At 36.7% G+C, this 22,762-nt stretch overlaps 1 protein-coding gene across 1 annotated transcript in view; it reads left to right on the forward strand.

The window, feature by feature from the left end:
* Positions 1 to 22,762, forward strand: part of PTH1R (parathyroid hormone 1 receptor) — a 760,867-nt gene that overhangs the window by 610,230 nt on the left and 127,875 nt on the right. Inside the window, exon 8 of the mRNA XM_053713727.1 lies at positions 13,878 to 13,938. Coding sequence (XP_053569702.1) covers positions 13,878 to 13,938 — 61 coding nt within the window. The remainder of the gene's footprint in view (positions 1 to 13,877; positions 13,939 to 22,762) is intronic.

Here is a 22,762-nt window from a genome sequence, read left to right on the forward strand (position 1 = left end):
GGGTTAGGTTCCAGGAGGAATGGTTGTAAATCGAAACCATTGTAAATTGAAACCCAGTTTATAATGTAAGTCAATGGGAAGTGAGGGAGTTAGGTTCCAGGCCCCTCTCAAAATTGACATAAGTAACACCTAATACATTATTTTTAAAGCTTTGAAATGAAGACTTTAAATGCTAAACAGCATTATAAACCTAATAATATAGATTGTATCATCATCAAACCAAGTTTAATGAACAAAAACATTTGCTAACAGCACCTAATTAAATAATCACACAACAGACTGCCTCATCATCAAACTTAGTTTAAAGGGACAGTCTACACCAGAATTTTTATTGTTTTAAAAGATAGATAATCCCTTTATTACCCATTTCCCAGTTTTGCATAACCAACACAGTTATAATAATATACTTTTAATCTCTGTAATTATCTTGTATCTAAGCCTCTGCAAACTGCCCCTTTTTTCAGGTCTTTTGACAGACTTGCAGTCTAGCCAATCAGTGCCTGCTCCCAGATAACTTCTCGTGCACGAGCACAGTGTTATCTATATGAAATACGTGAACTAACACCCTCTAGTGGTGAAAAACTGTTAAAAAAACAATCTGAAAGAGGTGGGCTTCAAGGTCTAAGAAATTAGCGTATGAACCTCCTAGGTTAAGCTTTCAACTAAGTATACCAAGAGAATAAAGCAAAATTGGTGATAAAAGTAAATTGGAAAATTGTTTAAAATTGCATGCTCTATCTGAATCATGAAAGTTTATTTTGGCCTAGACTGTCCCTTTAATGAACAAAAACGTTTTTTTACTTGCATTTTTCTGCAATCAGTTCTCTGCATTGTTAGCATGTTAGATAATATTGGTTCTGCTCCTATTCTATGCATTTCAATCTGCAGTGATTAATAGGCAGTTAGGCATCCTCACCTCAATCTGCTGGAAAGGTAGATAATAGGGAAGTGGCTGCTAGATAGCTAATGTCTGTTCTGTGTACACAGATCAATTTCAGACCTGTTAAGTTGTATTACTTTGCTGCAAAACAAGCGGACAGCTCCACCTACTGGCTTTTTTAATTAGTGCATTGCTTTCCAAAGCTTTTCAATAGCAGTCACATGACTGAAAAAAAAGGTTGTTATTCTGAAACGGCACAAATTAACCCAGCGTAAACAGAGGGCCATCTGTACATAGATATATCTCATTGCAATCCAGGGCTCGTTTTTGTGTGAGCTGGCAGCTATTTTTTTTTTCTTTAAACAAGTATCCATTAAAGTCTATGGGGGTATACAATGTGTTTGCAACTTCGTGAAGTCTTTTTTTCTGCATGAGTATGTGTCGGCAAGAGCTCAAACATTTTAATTGCGACTGGGCATGCAATGGTAAAAAAAGCTGAGTGCAGATAAAGTACTTGCGGGAGTGCAAATTTGCACTCCACTTATAATCTAGCCTATAGTGTAAAAGGAGCAAGACACCAAGTTTAGAGCAATAAATATACGAGAGCTCAGCCAGAAACTGAATCAATATAACCATCTAGCTACTTAATTAAAAGAGGAAAGTCCATTTTTCAACAGGGATTTAGCTGACCTGATGGTATCATGTTGTTAAATCTAAAAAGTGTATTTTCCTAATTAATTTAAGTTTAAAGTAATAAAAGGCTGAAACTTTGTATTTTTATTTTTTTTAATATTAAATGAATCCATACATCAATGTGATGCAGAAGGACAAAGACAATACTATACAAAAAAGTGTAATTTCTCCACACGATAGGTCATGTGACCCTCTACAAATAGTCATGTGCTTTAATAAAAATGTTTTTTGGAATTTAAATATTTATATATTGTATTTGATTGTTTACACTGGTATTATTATATTATGTTTTGGATATTTTATTTTCCCTTTACCCCAGAAGACACCAATGGTCAATGTGTTGAGATGGATATACAATCTTTATTTTAATTTTGATGTGTAGAGAGTTGATTTTAGGTCTATACGAGTTTATTTGTCTCAAATTGGCTGGAACAGCAATGCAACAAACACATGGCGTTATAGGACCTGCATTGTACACACTGTGTGTATGACTCACACTTGCACAGCGCATACAATGTGGATGCTATAAATGCCAAATTCGCAACAACGTTTTCACGCCTAGACAGCTCATTTATATAGGAGGTTTTTAAAGAAAGGAAAAAGTAAGTGGTTCAGAAAAAAGCTTGTCTAATTCTGACTTTTCCTATAATAAAAACTGGTCAAGCACCTCAACAACTGTAGCTTTAAGTCTACAGAAATTAGAAACATAAATGTCAATACACAGTAATTTCTACTGGTTTAATCATTATCCTAAATCTAAAATATAGCATTGACTATTTTGTTAGCTTGATGCTGTATCTAGCATTTCCTATAAGTTTTGATCTACATTTAAAATAGTAGTATGCATTTTTTATAGCATTAATTTATTTTCTTTATTATCTACACTATTGTTTGTAGTAAGACTAATAATTTCCTAAAGAATAATAATAATAAAGATTCCCTCCACCACACTCTAGAGTTCTGGACACAAACTTGGTTAATCATTCTATAGGCTAAAGTGAGTTCCTTAAAAAAAATATATATTATTATTATTCTTGGGCAATACTAATTAATTCTAATATTGTAGCGCTAACTTGCTGCTTCTGTTTTGGATGTGAAATACTTTTATTAACTATAAATAAAGTATAAACACTTGACATTAAATTAAATATTTACTCAAGTCCCCAATCGATCTGGAGCTTTTTTCCAATATGTGCCTGGGGAGTTAAGTTCTCTGCTTTATCTCAATAGCGCATACCATACCTACCCTAACAGCGACTCCAAGCGCGATTCTGCTGTCACTGTGTATTTTCAATTGCTCCCCTTATGGGAAATATATTACAAATATTCCAAAAAGTAAGAATCTAAAATAATTATCAAAAATTAGGTAAATGGAAGATTTTTCTTTATTTATTTTTTTATAAAAATAAAGTAATTATACATATATTTCAAAAGAAATATACAACATTGGAACGATTCATTTCAGTCATTCAAACCTTAATATTATATCTAGGAAATTAAACTCACTTGCACAATTTTAAAAACATAACTTAAATGTTATTAACTGAAAAGCACCATTACAGCTATATTAAGGAGGAAGAGGCGAATTTAAAGAGACATTGAACTCAAAATTCTATTCTCCAAAAATTGTATAATTATGCATAAGAAAGAAATCTGTACAGTACACTAATTATTTAGCATGCCTGCTTTTCCAGTAATTTAAAGTAAAGGTAAACTTTGGTGAATAAAAGCCAGTTTTTTAAAAATACTATTAAATACAGGGGCACTTTCATTCATCAAAGTTTACAAAGCAGCCGTTTTGTTAAAAAATTACCTTTTTTTTCTTTTCACAGCTAGAACAGCTTCCCCCACCTAGAGATCCTCTATTCACACATCAGCAATGGCTAATCCTGCTTCCTCCAATCACAGCATGGCCTCAGGCAATGACAACCCTGGAAGCTGTGATTGGAGGAAGCAGGATTAGTCATTGCTGACGTGTGAATAGAGGATCTCTAGGTGGGGGAAGCTGCTGTAGCTATGAAAACAAAAAAAAGGTAATTTTTTTAACAAAACGGCTGCTTTGTAAACTTTGATGAATGAAAGTGCCCCTGTTTTTAATAGTATTTTTAAAAAACGGACTTTCATTCACCAAAGTTTACCTTCACTTTAACTTTAAAATGTAGGGATTACATCCCCCCCCATCCCTTCTGGAGAGGCTGGGGTGCATTCCATAGAATGCAGAACCAAAATAAAAAATATAAATATTAGATAAACACCTTTAAATTCAACAATAATGAACTGATATATTACCTTGAGATAAATGATACTAAAAGCATAAAATATAATCTCATGTGTCTGTGATGATCATCATATATGCTAAGAACTCCTAAATAAATAGATAAACAATAACAATAGAAACAGACATCTTTATATGTGATTTAACTGAATGTTAGTTGGGGTTTTCAAACATTCCTTCAGTATGTGGAAGAATTTGCGATCAGTGGCTCATTTTTTTTTCCCCAGCCTCTCTGCTGTTCCTGCTTGTTTATTTCAGGAACCGGATTGACAGGGAAAAAGGGCTGAGCAAACAAAAGAAGAGAAAATACGCACAGCATTATTTAAAAATGATAAAGATAAACTGTCTTCCTGATAAGGGGCTATAGAGAGTTACATAACTGTTTTTGTCATAAATAACATTTATCTTAAAGTAAATATAAAGTTTCAAGTAGTGCCCGGTTTTTAAAAATACTATTAAAAACAGGGGCACTTTCATTGATGAAACTTTACATTGCACCATATTTGTAGAAATACTTACCTCTTCGTCTTCAAAGCCGGATGGCTGATGTCGCTTCCCCCGCCCGTCGCAAGCCTCTTCCTACGTTAGAAATGACGATTCCGGCCTTCCTACAATCACAGCATTGCTTTAGGCAATGCTTCCCCTGGGGGGGAAGCCATGATTGGAGGATGCAGGAATCGTCATTGCTGACATAGGAAGAGGCTTGCGACAGGCTAGAGAGCGGCTGGAGTGGCTTTCAAGACGAAGAGGTAAGTATTTCTACAAATATGGTGCAATGTAAAGTTTCATCAATGAAAGTGCCCCTGTTTTTGATAGTATTTTGAAAAATTGGGCACTACTTGATGAAACTTTACATTCAATTTAAGTAAATCATAAGATTGTATTAAAATAAAATTGTAGCAGATTTTTATTTATTATTTTATTGTATATTGTATATAAAATTTAGCTAAGCAAATCAACTTCTCTTCTCTTATATCCCCCTTGTCAAACCCTAAACGACTCTTCTCCATTTTTAACACTCTCCTCTACCCACCTGCACCACCCCCATCATCTGCATTTAGTGCTCAAGACCTGGCTAACTACTTTTTCAATAATTCACTCACCATCCGAAGCAACATCCTAACACAAGCCTGCAATCTCCCAACTTCACTCCCAGTCACCCCCTCTGCCACTCTCTGCTCCGTCCCCCCAACCACTGAAAGAGAAGTGGGTTCCTTATTGTCTTCCTCACACCTCACTACCTTCCCACTTGACCCTATTCCTTCACATCTAATACCTTCTCTGACTTCCACCCTCACTCCATCTGTTACTCACATATTCAACATATTCCTTTCTACCGGTTCATTCCCATCTTCCTTCAAACATGCAAGGGTCACCCCCATCCTCAAAAAATCCTCCCTCGACCCTAACTGTCCTGCAAACTACCGCCCCATATCACTGCTTCCCCTAGCTTCAAAAATCGTTGATTGCCTAACCCACTTCCTGTCGTCCAACTCATTGCTTAACCCCCTGCAATCTGGCTTCCGTTCCCAACACTTAACTGAGACTGCCCTCACCAAGGTTACTAACAATCTCCTTTCTGCTAAAAACAACAGCCACTACTCTATACTCATCTTACTTGACCTCTCTGCTGCCTTTGACACTGTTGACCATCCCCTCCTCCTACAGACACTCAGCTCTCTTGGGCTTTGTGACACTGCCCTCTCCTGGATTAACTCTTATCTCTCTGACAGATCCTTCTCTGTCTCTTTTGCTGGTGACTTCTCCTCTCCATTGCCTCTGTCTATTGGAGTACCACAAGGCTCTGTTCTGGGTTCTATACTTTTCTTTATTTACACTTCTTCCCTGGGTAAACTTATCAATAGCTATGACTTTAACTATCACCTCTATGCTGATGATACCCAGCTTTACCTATCCACCCCTGTACCCTCTCCTTCTGTCAATTCTCACATCAGCGACTGCTTATCTGGCATATCCTCCTGGATGGTCTCTCACCACCTAAAAATAAACATGTCCAAGACTGAACTACTTCTAATCCCCCACTCACAATCTGTCTCCATGGACCCTGTCCCATAGAAGCAAATTAAATACAGAGGGTGCTAATTCTACTTCATTTTCTAATTTTTCCATCACTGTTGGTGGCACCACTATCTCCCCATCACCCTAAGTTCGCTGCCTTGGAGTCACACTGGACTCAAATATGTCCTTCATTCCCCACATCCAATTGCTCTCTTTATCCTGCCACAACCACCTACACAATATCTCCAAAATTCATCTGTTTCTGAGCGCTAAAACTACTAAACAGCTAATCCACTCCCTGGTAATTTCCCGACTTGACTACTGTAATAGCTTACTAACTGCCCTCCCTCTCTCCCACCTCTACCCCTTTAATGCATCCTAAATACTTCCGCTAGGCTAATCCACCTCTCCCGACGCTCTATCTGCTGCACCTCTGTGTGAGTCCCTTCATTGGCTCCCCATTCACAGCAGAATTAAATTCAAAATTCTCACCCTGACCTACAAAGCCATCACCAATGCTTCCCCAACCTACCTGTCCTCCCGCATCAACAAATATACTCCAGCCCGCCCCCCTAAGATCCAACAATGACCTGCTCATTCCCTCCTCTACCATCACCTCCTCCCATACTAGACTACAGGACTTCTCTCATGTGGCACCGACCCTCTGGAACACACTTCCTCGAGCTGTCAGACTTTCCCCTTACCTTTCCTCCTTTAAACACTCCCTAAAGACCTTTTTGTTCAGGAAAGCTTATCACCCGAGTCATTAACACATGAATTTCACTTACCCAACAGTTGCCCTCATCTAACTCCTCACTAACATCAATCTCACCTTTGCAGTCCCCACTCCCCACCTCCTGTTTCCCATCCTCCTACCCATCTAGATTGTAAGTTCCCACGGAATAGAGCACTCAATTCCCCCTGTATTTGTCTTTTAAATTTTATCTTATATTGTATTGTTTCACCGTTGTACTTATATCTTTGTACCCATGGACAGCGCTGCGGAATCTGTTGGTACTTTATAAATAAATAATAATAATAAAATAATAATAATAGGCAATGAAGTGTAGGTAATATTTTTCTCATATAAGGCATCTGTTTATACAGTATGTGGTATTTTATGAAATTGTAATGTTATCTTATATAGACAAGTAAAACTTGATTCATTTATATATTTGTTTAAATTAAAAGGCATTTCAATAAAAAAATGTTTATTTTTGTTCTGCTAGTTTTAATAGAAAGTTTATATTTACTAAATATTTTCATTTCAAGGTTCTTTTTACTACATAATACAATGAATTAACACATGTATTTGGAGGTGAAAACTGGATCTATTTCTACATTAACTGTAATTAACAGGCTGTGATCAGTACAAGCTAAGTCACTAAATAGTGATGTCCCAACTAGAATCATTATTACCTCAGGAACCAAATAAATAAATAAACAAACAGCACATATAGGCTGCAACTACTTATTGATTCTAGTTATAGAAGGAATTTACCATTTTTAATACAAAATAATTTAAATTTTATGCAGTGTGTGTGTATATATATTAAATAATAACAATAATAATTCTAATAATAATAATGTTATGTAATGGTAATACAATTTGAATTTTTGTTCTAACAATAGTGGTTCTCTATGGGTTCCTATTGTATAATTTTGTACCACTGGCAAATAATTTGATCTGTTCTTAAAAATTTGTTGGTTCAAGGGACTAGAGAAAGAGAGATAGAGATTATAGAGATAGAGATGATAGAGACAGAGAAAAAGATGATAGAGATAGATAGAAGAATCAATACTATTTCTTAACATTGCCGTATTGTAGAATATCTCATGTAATTGGTATACAACATTGCCGATTAATTATATATTATATTTGTGTGGGGTATTAGCAGTTACAATTTTGAAGATATTCCCAGAATTGCTAAGTGAGCAAGATAACTGAAGTAATCATAAGGATAATATTTGATTAATAAGAATGTTATTTGTCTCCATCCATTATGGTATTGGTACAAGACTAACAACATGTGTGAGATAATAAAAACAAAAATTAGTTCATGGAGATGTTCAGTTCAGCCAACATTATTCATTCATCAACAGAAATTATTTACTCCTTTATTCCTTTAGGGGATTTTATCAGTGGAGCAGAGGAGCAGCTTAAAATTAAATAAAGTTAACATAGTACCTAGTGCTACTGCTATAAGCCAGCAGCAGCACAACAATGTTAATGTATTTTGAATTGGACAATTCAACTACATTTTGTGTCACATATATTCACTAGTTTATTCATTAAAGGGGCTACTAATTTTGCTCTTTCAATTGAATGCTAAGAATACAGCAACATTAGTAATTGAATGCATTTGTCAGAATCTGAATGCACATGTCTACATAGTTTATATTCAAGTCTAGCCATTTCTTGTCATGTGGATATTCCCCACGTATCTCCCCCTCTTTCAATGTTATCATACTTTCACTAATCTCTCTGTATACATGGCTAACGTCTGTTAGTATTACTATACAGTGTATAACATTTCTCTATATCTACACATTGTATATTTTTTGAGTAGTCTTGGCAAAATAGTATAGTCTGTGATAGCTGGTCTAGTAAGCCTTATTGTGTATATCTCAGTCATTCAAAACCCTTCACTACTGGAACTTTGCATTCTAACTGTGGAACAAATGTTTCCTTTAAAGTTCTTCTGCCTTTTGTAACTTTTTATAGAACAAATGTTAGCACAATATTGAATGTTATCTTTGAATATTGATTCCTATAGACTTACCCTTAAGTACAAGATAGGGTTGATATTTAAATATGGAATGCTACATTTCATAATCACATATTATATATATTTTTCTGATGTTGCATTAAATAAAGAAAACAGTTAGTTGTATTTATTTATTTTTGGCAAAACTGAATGTTTAGGAAGAGTTCAAGATTTGTATAGATCAAATGAATGCTACCAACAATGGTAATTGGTCATGTTTTAAAACATGTATTTATCTATTCAACACACCTCACAGTTTACTAATGGTGAAGTTAAATGTACTTATTTTTGTATAATTTTTCTTTATTGTTTATATTGAGGTTTTTAGTTAAGAGCCTTTGGGTCCTTAGTCCAAAACTCACCTTTATCATGGTGTAGCACAGCTTCAAAGCAGCATTCACTACTTAATGTATGAAGCCCTATATTCTATTGATGTAGATTACTGGTTTCCATACCTGTCCTCCGGCCTCCCCAACAGGCCAGGTTTTCTGGATCACCTTTGATCAGAGCAGGTAAAATAACCATGTTTACTTATCAGCTGATTATTTCACCTGTGCTCTAGTTCAGATATCCTCAAAATATGTTGTTGTTAAAAAATACATTAAGGGGACAAATTATCAAGCTCAAAATGGAGCTTGATGCCCCATGTTTCAGGCGACCCTTCAGGCTCGCCGGAAACAGAAGTTATGAAGCAGTGGTCTAAAGACCGCTGCTCCATAACCTGTTCACCTGCTCTGAGGCTGCGGACAGAAATTGCCAGAAATCAACCTGATCAAATACGATTGATTTTGATTGACACCCCCTGCTAGTGACCGATTAGCCGCAAATCTGCAGGGGATGGCATTGCACCAGCAGTTCACAAGAACTGCTGGTGCAATGATAAATGCAGAGAGCGTATGCTGTCGGCATTTATCGATGCGCAGTGGACATGATCCACTATATCGGATCATGTCCGCTCAAACAACAATAAATATGCCCCTAAGGCTCACTTCACCTAACTTTTCTATCCGAACGCTAGTGGGTGTTCCTGACATCAACATATACAGTTAAATGGCCAAATACTAGCGTCTCGCATAGCAAAGAAGAACCGTTAGCAATGTAAAAGAAAAATAATTAAAACTGCTACATTGTGGCAACACGTTTCCTGGAGATAACTGAATTTGCCCCAGCAATCTCAAAAACATAAAAGGACTAAGCGTGAGCATTCTGGGGTGTTCCAGAGAGATCGAGGTGTGGTCAAGGTGTAAAGTAACTTGTCTCAAGGTTATGTGTCGCTAGACCAAATCTGACCAGGCTGTCTTGTTTTTCATTGGTTCATAGTTATAGTGTACTGCTTTATATGATATGGAGTTAATCTCTCTGATGAGCGGCAGTTACAATTATTTATGAAATCTGCGATTTTCTAGCGGCAAAGTTGCAGAAAGATCTTTTTTTTTTGTCCAATGAGATATTTGTTTCATAAACACATTTTGTTGAAGCAAAGTTGTTGAGATTGCTATCAGGTTTACAGGCTGTAGTGTTTACTTATATTACAAAAGGCTGCTGAAGTTTGAAGAATATAATGGTCTATATCATTAAAGCAGGGCCGTCTTTAATATTGACTGGACCCCGGGCAAACATTTTCTTGCCCCCCCCCCTCCCATGCAATTTCGCTCTCCACCCCAACATCCAAAAAAACAACTAAATCAATTTATTTTTATTTATTTTTTAAAATTATTAGCCCAGCAGTGGATCATCCACTGCTGGGCTAATCATTAAAAAAAAAATTGCAATATGTGAAACTGGACCTAAGCAGTACTAATAAGTAAATAAATATATAAATTCCTCCACTTTGGATTAATTTAATATGCTTTTGAATGTGATTCTGGTGTGAGGTTAGCTGGTTAAAGAGATTTAGAGCAGCCAACAGGAGCAAAGCAAGGTAAAGACTGAGGCGGAAGCATAGAGGTGCAGACAGATATAAGTTTACTGACTGGAACAGTAGAACTACTATGGGAAGCTGTAAAATCTGAAACAGAGAGAAATAAAAACTATAAAAATAAACCTTACCTTAATGTGTGAAGTATCAGCATGACACTATACATCAGCCACAGCAGCACATGTCACTACTTTGCTAGGAACAAGTTCCCTCTCATCCTGCACTAGACAATGCTGCATGGGGGAGGGGCATGTGTACACTCACTTATTCTTCCCACTGACACCTTTCTACAAAGCACTGTTTTCCTAACAAACTTCAGTTAGTTGACCTTAGAGCCACAGCAGAAAGAGCAGGGATAAGGGGACCAGCAGACTGCATGTTGTCTGCCCAAGGCTGCATGGATACAGATGAGTCACACAGCCTCAAGACTGAAGAGAGCAGTGTGTGCAGCTGCACAGATGCTCAAATCCTCACGTGCCTGACACTCCAGCTTTTGGCTGCATGCGCCTATAGTCAGCCCTACCCAGAAACAATCCCCACCACCAGAGCAGTTACCTGGTAACAGTGGTAACCCCAGCAGGACCTTTTCTGATGCAGTGGGATTGACTGGATGCCTAGTTAGGGCTTAGCATCCAGTGCTGCACAGTGCACATCTAAAACAGCACATGGCACTAGCTTGGAATGTCACATGACATTGGCACGGTCTGGCACCTTTTCTCACAAATAAATATAAGCAGAGAACGTTTGACTGTGACAATATTAGGACTGACTGTGTGTGTCCCCCATGTTACATGACATCAGCAGTCTGGCATGAACTTTTAGGACTTTTAGGACTATAGGGCCCCTCAACAAAGACTGGGCCCAGGGCATCTGCCCCTTTTGCCCTGTGTTAAAGACGGTCCTGCATTAAAGAGACACTAAAGTAAAAATGAAACATGATTCAGATAGAGAATGTTATTTTAAATAACCTTACATATATTATCTACTTTGCTTTGTTTCCTTGACATTTTTTTATTGAAAAGCATATCTAAGTATGCTCAGGAGCAAAAATGCACTACTGGGAGGTAGTTGCTGGTTGGTTCACATATCCCAAAAAATAATAGGGAAAGCTGCTAATAGAGGTGTAAATATATATGATGTGCATTGTTCTATTGAACAGAAGAAACCCTAAAAATAAAATTGTAATTAAATTTAATCACAAACAAAACAAATAAAAAGCAAATGCATAAAACGTATGTAAAACATGAAAAGCAAATATATAAAACCCCCGGTGGTATAGAATATTGGATACTCAAATGTTAAATATTGCAAAGCAAATTTTAGTTGATTTATATATAATTTATATATCCATCAGAGTAAGTTTATGTCCATAAAAATAGGATTGCAGGTTGATAAAAACAAAGTTGTTTTAACTTATTGAGAAGGAGATTTGCATATTCTGTGAGTATGAGGTTGAATGAGAAAAGGAACAATCGGCTTCTTCTAACTTGACAACTGTGTGCTTATATAAAAAACGCAAAGATGACTCACCCAGAATTCGAAACTATTTCAGGATTAGTTTCTCTGTGTACTTTATGGCTCTCTTAAAGGGATATTCCAGCCAAAATTGAAAACCACATGGATGTATTTTGGTATTGAACAAAAGCATGTATGTAATATACTTGTATTAGCAAAAATACTTCTAATAAAAGTTATAGCTGTTTCAAAGGTGTATTTAAGTATGCACCGTGCACCAGCATTTTAAACACAGCACTTGCTCAGAGAGCCTAAGGTGTTTGAATCATCAGGTAATTTCTCAATTTGGTTATTGCTGACATTATTCAAGCCCCACTGATGATCTGAGCAGCTGCATTATTTAAAATGTGGGTGCAGTGACAATATCTAGCTATGCTTCACATGCACGTGCAGAGAAAAATGTTAACACTAAAACAATGATAACTTTTACTAGAAGCATTTTTGCTAATACATGTATATTGCAAATCTGTTTCTATTCAAATATGTAATAAATCTATGTGCATTTAATTTTTGACTGGAATGTCCCTTTAAGGACTTCACGTCTTGACCAGCCTGTGCTGTATATTTACCTTAGATGCGGTTGTTACAGCCCGTAGTGTAATGTTGTAATTTAATGTTGGTTCACATATGCCTCTTGTCATTTACTCACCCACTTTTTTTTAGCTTCCTCCCAATAGTGTATTGCTGCTCCTTCAACAAAAGATACCAAGAGAATGGAGCAAATTTGTTAATAGAAGGACATTAGAAAGAGGTTTAAAAGCCTCTGTTCTATCTGAATCATAAAAGCTTTTGTTGGGTTTTGTGTCCCTATAAGAAATTACAGTAACTACAGATTCTTTAATTTTACAGATGCATTTTAACAGTTTTAAACATAATGCGCTAAATGTGCACATAATCTAAGCATGTCATAAGATAGACTAATGTCTTAAAGGGATATTAAATAGCATGTGATTGTAATATAAAATATATAAATATTTGTAGATAAAACTTTGCAATATACTTTCATTTATTCACTTTGCTCACTTTTCCTGTAATTAATTGTTGGTTTTCTAAATTCCACTAAGTTTCTATAAAGTATTTTTGAACTTAAGTTTTCTATTTACATTTTCCACACAGTCTTGTTTGTCTTCTCTCTTTTATTTCCTTATTTATTTATTTATTTATTTATTTATTTCCTTATTTATTTATTTATTTATTTATTTTCTTGTCCCCAGTAGAAGAGAGAGGTAAATAGAAAGCCTAAATTTACAAATAGCGGTACCCCTTACATTATAGAAACTAAAGTACTATACACAGGACAAAACTAAACCCTTGCACATACTGTATATCATCAATCTTTAAAGGGATATGAAATCCAAAATATTTCCTTTTTATGAGATAGTGCATTCAATTTTAACCAACTTTCCAATTCACTTCTATTGTCAAATTTGCTTCATTCTCTTGGTATCATTTGTTGAAGGAGCAACAACGCCCTACTGGGAGTTAGCTGAACATATTGAACCAATGACAAGAGGAATATATAATCAGCAGCTGGCTCCCTGTAGTGCCAAGCTGCTTGTGAGCCTACCTAGATATGCTTTTTTTATCAAAGAATACCAAAAGGAAAAAAAATAATTAGATAATAGAAGTAAATTGGCTTTATGTCCCTTTAAACAACTAATATTAGATATAATATACATACAATAAATCTATATACTATTTTAAGACTAACCTTTGCTTTGCTTGCATCATTATATTTTCTGTGTAATATCCCTTTAAGCTTGGAAATGCTCCATACTCTTATCACATACATTTGTGTCTTCATTTTAGGTGTTCCAGCTGTGTTTGTTATGATATGGGCCAGAGAGAGGGCTACTATTGCTGATACCGAGTAAGTATCTTTTTCTTTCCCAAGAAACAATCTCTTACAATAACACAAGTTCACATTAAGTAATGGCTCTCACATTAAAGTGATTGAAAGTGATGGGACAGCTGGCTTATTAATGCAGTTAATGCTACTCTGGCAGAGAGCTGTACAATTCTATTTTTAAGTCTAATAGTAATAACTTATATCTCTAATGCTGGATAAAGTGCATGAGCTCAAGACAGGAAGACCGTTTCAACAGCTTTTTTAAGGAAACAAAGAACAATTTTTCACCTCTGCATTTTTATATTACATATATTTTCGTAAACACTTTTTGGCCTAGATTTAGAGTTCGGCGGTAGCCGTCAAAACCAGCGTTAGAGGCTCCTAACGCTGGTTTTGGCCGCCCGCTGGTATTTGGAGTCAGTGATTAAAGGGTCTAACGCTCACTTTACAGCCGCGACTTTTCCATACCGCAGATCCCCCTACGCCATTTGCGTAGCCTATCTTTTCAATGGGATCTTCCTAACGCCGGTATTTAGAGTCGTTTCTGCAGTGAGCGTTAGAGCTCTAACGACAAGATTCCAGCCGCCTGAAAATAGCAGGAGTTAAGAGCTTTCTGGCTAACGCCGGTTTATAAAGCTCTTAACTACTGTACCCTAAAGTACACTAACACCCATAAACTACCTATGTACCCCTAAACCGAGGTCCCCCCACATCGCCGCCACTCGATTAAAATTTTTAACCCCTAATCTGCCGACCGCCACCTACGTTATACTTATGTACCCCTAATCTGCTGCCCCTAACACCGCCGACCCCTGTATTATATCTATTAACCCCTAACTTGCCCCCCACAACGTCGCCGCAAGCTACTTAAAATAATTAACCCCTAATCTTCCGACCGCAAATCGCCGCCACCTACGTTATCCCTATGTACCCCTAATCTGCTACCCCTAACATCGCCGACCCCTATGTTATATTTATTAACCCCTAATCTGCCCCCCTCAACGTCGCCGACACCTACCTACACTTATTAACCCCTAATCTGCCGAGCGGACCTGAGCGCTACTATAATAAAGTTATTAACCCCTAATCCGCCTCACTAACCCTATCATAAATAGTATTAACCCCTAATCTGCCCTCCCTAACATCGCCGACACCTACCTTCAATTATTAACCCCTAATCTGCCGACCGGAGCTCACCGCTATTCTAATAAATGTATTAACCCCTAAAGCTAAGTCTAACCCTAACACTAACACCCCCCTAAGTTAAATATAATTTTTATCTAACGAAATAAATTAACTCTTATTAAATAAATAATTCCTATTTAAAGCTAAATACTTACCTGTAAAATACATCCTAATATAGCTACAATATAAATTATAATTATATTATAGCTATTTTAGGATTAATATTTATTTTACAGGCAACTTTGTAATTATTTTAACCAGGTACAATAGCTATTAAATAGTTAAGAACTATTTAATAGTTACCTAGTTAAAATAATAACAAATTTACCTGTAAAATAAATCCTAACCTAAGATATAATTAAACCTAACACTACCCTATCAATAAAATAATTAAATAAACTACCTACAATTACCTACAATTAACCTAACACTACACTATCAATAAATTAATTAAACACAATTGCTACGAATAAATACAATTAAATAAACTATCTAAAGTACAAAAAATAAAAAAGAACTAAGTTACAGAAAATAATAAAATATTTACAAACATAAGAAAAATATTACAACAATTTTAAACTAATTACACCTACTCTAAGCCCCCTAATAAAATAACAAAGCCCCCCAAAATAAAAAATTCCCTACCCTATTCTAAAATACAAATATTACAAGCTCTTTTACCTTACCAGCCCTGAACAGGGCCCTTTGCGGGGCATGCCCCAAGAATTTCAGCTCTTTTGCCTGTAAAAAAAAACATACAATACCCCCCCCCAACATTACAACCCACCACCCACATACCCCTAATCTAACCCAAACCCCCCTTAAATAAACCTAACACTACCCCCCTGATGATCTTCCTACCTTGTCTTCACCATGCCAGGTTCACCGATCCGTCCTGGCTCCAAGATCTTCATCCAACCCAAGCGGGGGCTAGACATCCACTGAAGAAGTCCAGAAGAGGGTCCAAAGTCTTCCTCCTATCCGGCAAGAAGAGGACATCCGGACCGGCAAACATCTTCTCCAAGCGGCATCTTCTATCTTCTTCCATCCGATGACGACCGGCTCCATCTTGAAGACCTCCAGCGCGGATCCATCCTCTTCTTCCGACGACTAGACGACGAATGACGGTTCCTTTAAGGGACGTCATCCAAGATGGCGTCCCTCGAATTCCGATTGGCTGATAGGATTCTATCAGCCAATCGGAATTAAGGTAGGAATTTTCTGATTGGCTGATGGAATCAGCCAATCAGAATATAGTTCAATCCGATTGGCTGATCCAATCAGCCAATCAGATTGAGCTCGCATTCTATTGGCTGTTCCGATCAGCCAATAGAATGCGAGCTCAATCTGATTGGCTGATTGGATCAGCCAATCAGATTGAACTATATTCTGATTGGCTGATTCCATCAGCCAATCAGAAAATTCCTACCTTAATTCCGATTGGCTGATAGAATCCTATCAGCCAATCGGAATTCGAGGGACGCCATCTTGGATGACGTCCCTTAAAGGAACCGTCATTCGTCGTCTAGTCGTCGGAAGAAGAGGATGGATCCGCGCTGGAGGTCTTCAAGATGGAGCCGGTCGTCATCGGATGGAAGAAGATAGAAGATGCCGCTTGGAGAAGATGTTTGCCGGTCCGGATGTCCTCTTCTTGCCGGATAGGAGGAAGACTTTGGACCCTCTTCTGGACTTCTTCAGTGGATGTCTAGCCCCCGCTTGGGTTGGATGAAGATCTTGGAGCCAGGACGGATCGGTGAACCTGGCATGGTGAAGACAAGGTAGGAAGATCATCAGGGGGGTAGTGTTAGGTTTATTTAAGGGGGGTTTGGGTTAGATTAGGGGTATGTGGGTGGTGGGTTGTAATGTTGGGGGGGGGTATTGTATGTTTTTTTTTACAGGCAAAAGAGCTGAAATTCTTGGGGCATGCCCCGCAAAGGGCCCTGTTCAGGGCTGGTAAGGTAAAAGAGCTTGTAATATTTGTATTTTAGAATAGGGTAGGGAATTTTTTATTTTGGGGGGCTTTGTTATTTTATTAGGGGGCTTAGAGTAGGTGTAATTAGTTTAAAATTGTTGTAATATTTTTCTTATGTTTGTAAATATTTTATTATTTTCTGTAACTTAGTTCTTTTTTATTTTTTGTACTTTAGATAGTTTATTTAATTGTATTTATTTGTAGCAATTGTGTTTAATTAATTTATTGATAGTGTAGTGTTAGGTTAATTGTAGGTAATTGTAGGTAGTTTATTTAATTATTTTATTGATAGGGTAGTGTTAGGTTTAATTATATCTTAGGTTAGGATTTATTTTACAGGTAAATTTGTTATTATTTTAACTAGGTAACTATTAAATAGTTCTTAACTATTTAATAGCTATTGTACCTGGTTAAAATAATTACAAAGTTGCCTGTAAAATAAATATTAATCCTAAAATAGCTATAATATAATTATAATTTATATTGTAGCTATATTAGGATGTATTTTACAGGTAAGTATTTAGCTTTAAATAGGAATTATTTATTTAATAAGAGTTAATTTATTTCGTTAGATAAAAATTATATTTAACTTAGGGGGGTGTTAGTGTTAGGGTTAGACTTAGCTTTAGGGGTTAATACATTTATTAGAATAGCGGTGAGCTCCGGTCGGCAGATTAGGGGTTAGTAATTGAAGGTAGGTGTCGGCGATGTTAGGGAGGGCAGATTAGGGGTTAATACTATTTATGATAGGGTTAGTGAGGCGGATTAGGGGTTAATAACTTTATTATAGTAGCGCTCAGGTCCGCTCGGCAGATTAGGGGTTAATAAGTGTAGGCAGGTGTCGGCGACGTTGTGGGGGGCAGATTAGGGGTTAATAAATATAACATAGGGGTCGGCGATGTTAGGGCAGCAGATTAGGGGTACATAGGGATAACGTAGGTGGCGGCGGTTTACGGAGCGGCAGATTAGGGGTTAAAAGTGTAATGCAGGGGTCAGCGATAGCGGGGGCGGCAGATTAGGGGTTAATAAGTGTAAGGTTAGGGGTGTTTAGACTCGGGGTACATGTTAGAGTGTTAGGTGCAGACGTAGGAAGTGTTTCCCCATAGGAAACAATGGGGCTGCGTTAAGAGCTGAACGCTGCTTTTTTGCAGGTGTTAGGTTTTTTTTCAGCTCAAACTGCCCCATTGTTTCCTATGGGAGAATCGTGCACGAGCACGTTTTTGATGCCGGCCGCGTCCGTAAGCAACTCTGGTATCGAGAGTTGCATTTGCGGTAAATATGCTCTACGCTCCTTTTTTGGAGCCTAACGCAGCATTTGTTTGAACTCTCGATACCAGAGTTAAATTTATGGTGCGGCCAGAAAAAAACCCGCGGAGCGTTAACAGCCCTTTTACCGCCGAACTCCAAATCTAGGCCTAAGTATTTTTAAAATAAGCTTAAACATCTTAAAAGTAAATAAGTCAAACTGTGATTCTCAGTAAAATACTTAATTTTGTATAAAGTTGTCATGTACATTTATTGTTTATTTTGCTTCCCTTTCCTGTGATTTGCCTCTACAAATTGTTTATTTCCTCAGAGATGCTATACAACTTTACCCTGCAAAATGCTACATAGTGATTGCTAGATCTGTACACTATCTTATTTATATCAGTTCAGTTTAATTTGTCTCTAAATAGTAGACTTGTGTAATTACCTTTAGCATGCTGGTGAGCCATGCTAACCCGCTCCTGCCATAGCCGCAATAATAGGAGGCTTAGCATGGGGGCTCGCAGGGTCTTCACTAAAGGACCTTTTACTTTAGTGTCCGATGGTCTAAAGGTTTCTGGGCTATTGAGGTTATTAAAGAATGCTGCCAGTTGTGGAATGATCTAAAGACCCTTTTTAACCAGAAAACAGGGTTTCTCGCTAAGGAGCGTATACTGCATTTTTGGATGGAGAGGAGATGCAAACATTGCATAAGTGCACAATAAAATTTACATAGTAACATAGTAACATAGTAGATAAGGTTGAAAAAAGACTGAAGTCCATCGAGTTCAACCTATACAAATCTAAAATACTTTCAAAAAGCTCCAGTTAAGCTTAAATAACCCCATTAAAATGTGACCCATTTAATACTAGCAATCATATCCATGAATTTTGTTTATATACAGAAATTTATCCAGACTATTTTTAAATGTATCTATGGTATTGGCATTCACTACCTCCTTTGGTAATGAGTTCCACAATTTTATTGCTCTTACAGTGAAAAAACGTTTCCGTTACAGGAGATTAAATCTCCTTTCCTCCAACCTTAAATTATGACCTCTTGTCAGAAATAATTTTCTTGGAATAAACAGAGCTTCTGCCATCTCTGTATATGGGCCAAGAATATATTTATATAAAGTAATCATGTCACCTCTCAAGCGCCTTTTTTGTAAAGAAAACAGACCCAGTTTGGCTAGCCTCTCCTCATAGGTTAATTTCTCCAATCCCCTTATTATCTTTGTGGCCCTTCTCTGAACTTTTTCTAGTTCTGCAATATCTTTTTTAGCAATCGGTCCCCAGAACTGCACTCCATACTCAAGTTGAGGTCTTACCAGGGCTTTATATAATGACAGAATTATGCTTTCCTCCCTTGAATCAATGCCTCTTTTAATACATGCTAGTATCTTATTAGCCTTTGAAGCCGCTGCCCTGCATTGTGCACCCATCTTTAGCTTGTTATCTATTACTGCTCCCAAATCGCTTTCCTCCTGTGTTTGGCTAAGTCTTGTCCCATTTAAAAAATACGTAGCCTGCTTATTTTTACTTCCAAGATGTAGAACCTTGCATTTTTCCGTATTAAATCTCATTTTCCATTCACTTGCCCATAGTTCTAATTTTAGCAAATCCCTTTGTAAAGAGAGTTTGTCCTGCTCTGACCTAATGACCTTACTTAACTTAGTATCATCTGCAAAAATAGAGATGTCGCTATTTAATCCTTGCTCCAAGTCATTTATAAAAATATTAAAAAGAACAGGGCCCAGTACTGATCCCTGGGGGACGCCACTGATTACCTTTGTCCAATCTGAGTATGATCCATTTACTACTACTCGTTGCTCCCTATCTTTTATCCAGTTATTTATCCATGAGTTAACATTTTCAGCTATTCCCAGTCCCTTAATTTTGTGCATTAATCTCTCATGTGGCACTGTATCAAATGCCTTTGCAAAATCTAAGTATATCACATCAACTGATTCCCCTTTATCTATATTTTTACTTACTTCCTCGTAGAATCTAATTAGATTAGTTTGACATGATCTATTTCTCCTAAAGCCATGCTGATTAGAACTCATAATCTTGTTTACACGAATATGCTCATCAATATAATCCCTTATAATCCCTTCAAATATCTTCCCCACTATTGATGTCAGACTAACTGGTCTATAGCTTCCTGGATCATCCCTGCTTCCCTTTTTGAAGAGTGGCACCACATCAGCTTTACGCCAATCCTGGGGTACCATGCCTGAGGATAATGAGTCTTGAAAAATTAAGAGTAAAGGTTTGTCTATAACAGTGCTAAATTCCCTTAACACCCTTGGGTGTATTCCATCTGGGCCTGGAGTTTTATTTACCTTAATATTTTCAATTTTTTTCCTGATATCCTCTAAACAAAACCCAGTTAGTGGTATGGACTGGCATGTTCTATTCTGTTCCAAAGTATCATTCAATGGTTCCTCTCTTGTGTATACTGAATAAAAAAACTGGTTTAGTACCTCAGCCTTCTCCCTGTCATTATTTATCATGCTACCCTCCACGCATTTTAATGTACCTATATTATCCTTCTTAGATTTTTTTCTATTTATGTACTTAAAGAACCTTTTAGGGTTAGACTTAGAATCCTTGGCAATTCATTTTTCATTTTCAATTTTTGCTAATTTGATTGCTTTTTTGCATGCTTTGTTACATTCCTTATAAATATTGTATGCTGAGTCTGTACTATTTTCTTTTAATAATTTAAATGCCCTACGTTTTTTCCTAATTTCTCTTAACACATTTGTGTTTTAAAATATTACAAAACAAAAAAATTGAACCATTTACTCAAAAATATGCAAGAAAAAATAATTGTATTATTAAGGTGCATCAAAAATAGTAACAAAATTCTTCATCAAAAACTGGATTTAATAAAACATGTATCATTTGTATATAAATTACTCAGGAATGAATCTTATTAAATATGCACTGCGTAAATCGTAATTTGATTACACTGGATGTGCAAAAATCACTTTTCAGTAAACACCTGCTTTTTTGCAGGTGTTAGGTTTTTTTTCAGCTCAAACTGCCCCATTGTTTCCTATGGGAGAATCGTGCACGAGCACGTTTTTGATGCCGGCCGCGTCCGTAAGCAACTCTGGTATCGAGAGTTGCATTTGCGGTAAATATGCTCTACGCTCCTTTTTTGGAGCCTAACGCAGCATTTGTTTGAACTCTCGATACCAGAGTTAAATTTATGGTGCGGCCAGAAAAAAACCCGCGGAGCGTTAACAGCCCTTTTACCGCCGAACTCCAAATCTAGGCCTAAGTATTTTTAAAATAATCTTAAACATCTTAAAAGTAAATAAGTCAAACTGTGATTCTCAGTAAAATACTTAATTTTGTATAAAGTTGTCATGTACATTTATTGTTTATTTTGCTTCCCTTTCCTGTGATTTGCCTCTACAAATTGTTTATTTCCTCAGAGATGCTATACAACTTTACCCTGCAAAATGCTACATAGTGATTGCTAGATCTGTACACTATCTTATTTATATCAGTTCAGTTTAATTTGTCTCTAAATAGTAGACTTGTGTAATTACCTTTAGCATGCTGGTGAGCCATGCTAACCCGCTCCTGCCATAGCCGCAATAATAGGAGGCTTAGCATGGGGGCTCGCAGGGTCTTCACTAAAGGACCTTTTACTTTAGTGTCCGATGGTCTAAAGGTTTCTGGGCTATTGAGGTTATTAAAGAATGCTGCCAGTTGTGGAATGATCTAAAGACCCTTTTTAACCAGAAAACAGGGTTTCTCGCTAAGGAGCGTATACTGCATTTTTGGATGGAGAGGAGATGCAAACATTGCATAAGTGCACAATAAAATTTACATAGTAACATAGTAACATAGTAGATAAGGTTGAAAAAAGACTGAAGTCCATCGAGTTCAACCTATACAAATCTAAAATACTTTCAAAAAGCTCCAGTTAAGCTTAAATAACCCCATTAAAATGTGACCCATTTAATACTAGCAATCATATCCATGAATTTTGTTTATATACAGAAATTTATCCAGACTATTTTTAAATGTATCTATGGTATTGGCATTCACTACCTCCTTTGGTAATGAGTTCCACAATTTTATTGCTCTTACAGTGAAAAAAACGTTTCCGTTACAGGAGATTAAATCTCCTTTCCTCCAACCTTAAATTATGACCTCTTGTCAGAAATAATTTTCTTGGAATAAACAGAGCTTCTGCCATCTCTGTATATGGGCCAAGAATATATTTATATAAAGTAATCATGTCACCTCTCAAGTGCCTTTTTTGTAAAGAAAACAGACCCAGTTTGGCTAGCCTCTCCTCATAGGTTAATTTCTCCAATCCCCTTATTATCTTTGTGGCCCTTCTCTGAACTTTTTCTAGTTCTGCAATATCTTTTTTAGCAATCGGTCCCCAGAACTGCACTCCATACTCAAGTT

The sequence above is a fragment of the Bombina bombina genome, chromosome 5 (genome assembly GCF_027579735.1).
Source record: "Bombina bombina isolate aBomBom1 chromosome 5, aBomBom1.pri, whole genome shotgun sequence".
NCBI classification, from domain to species: Eukaryota; Metazoa; Chordata; class Amphibia; order Anura; family Bombinatoridae; genus Bombina; species Bombina bombina.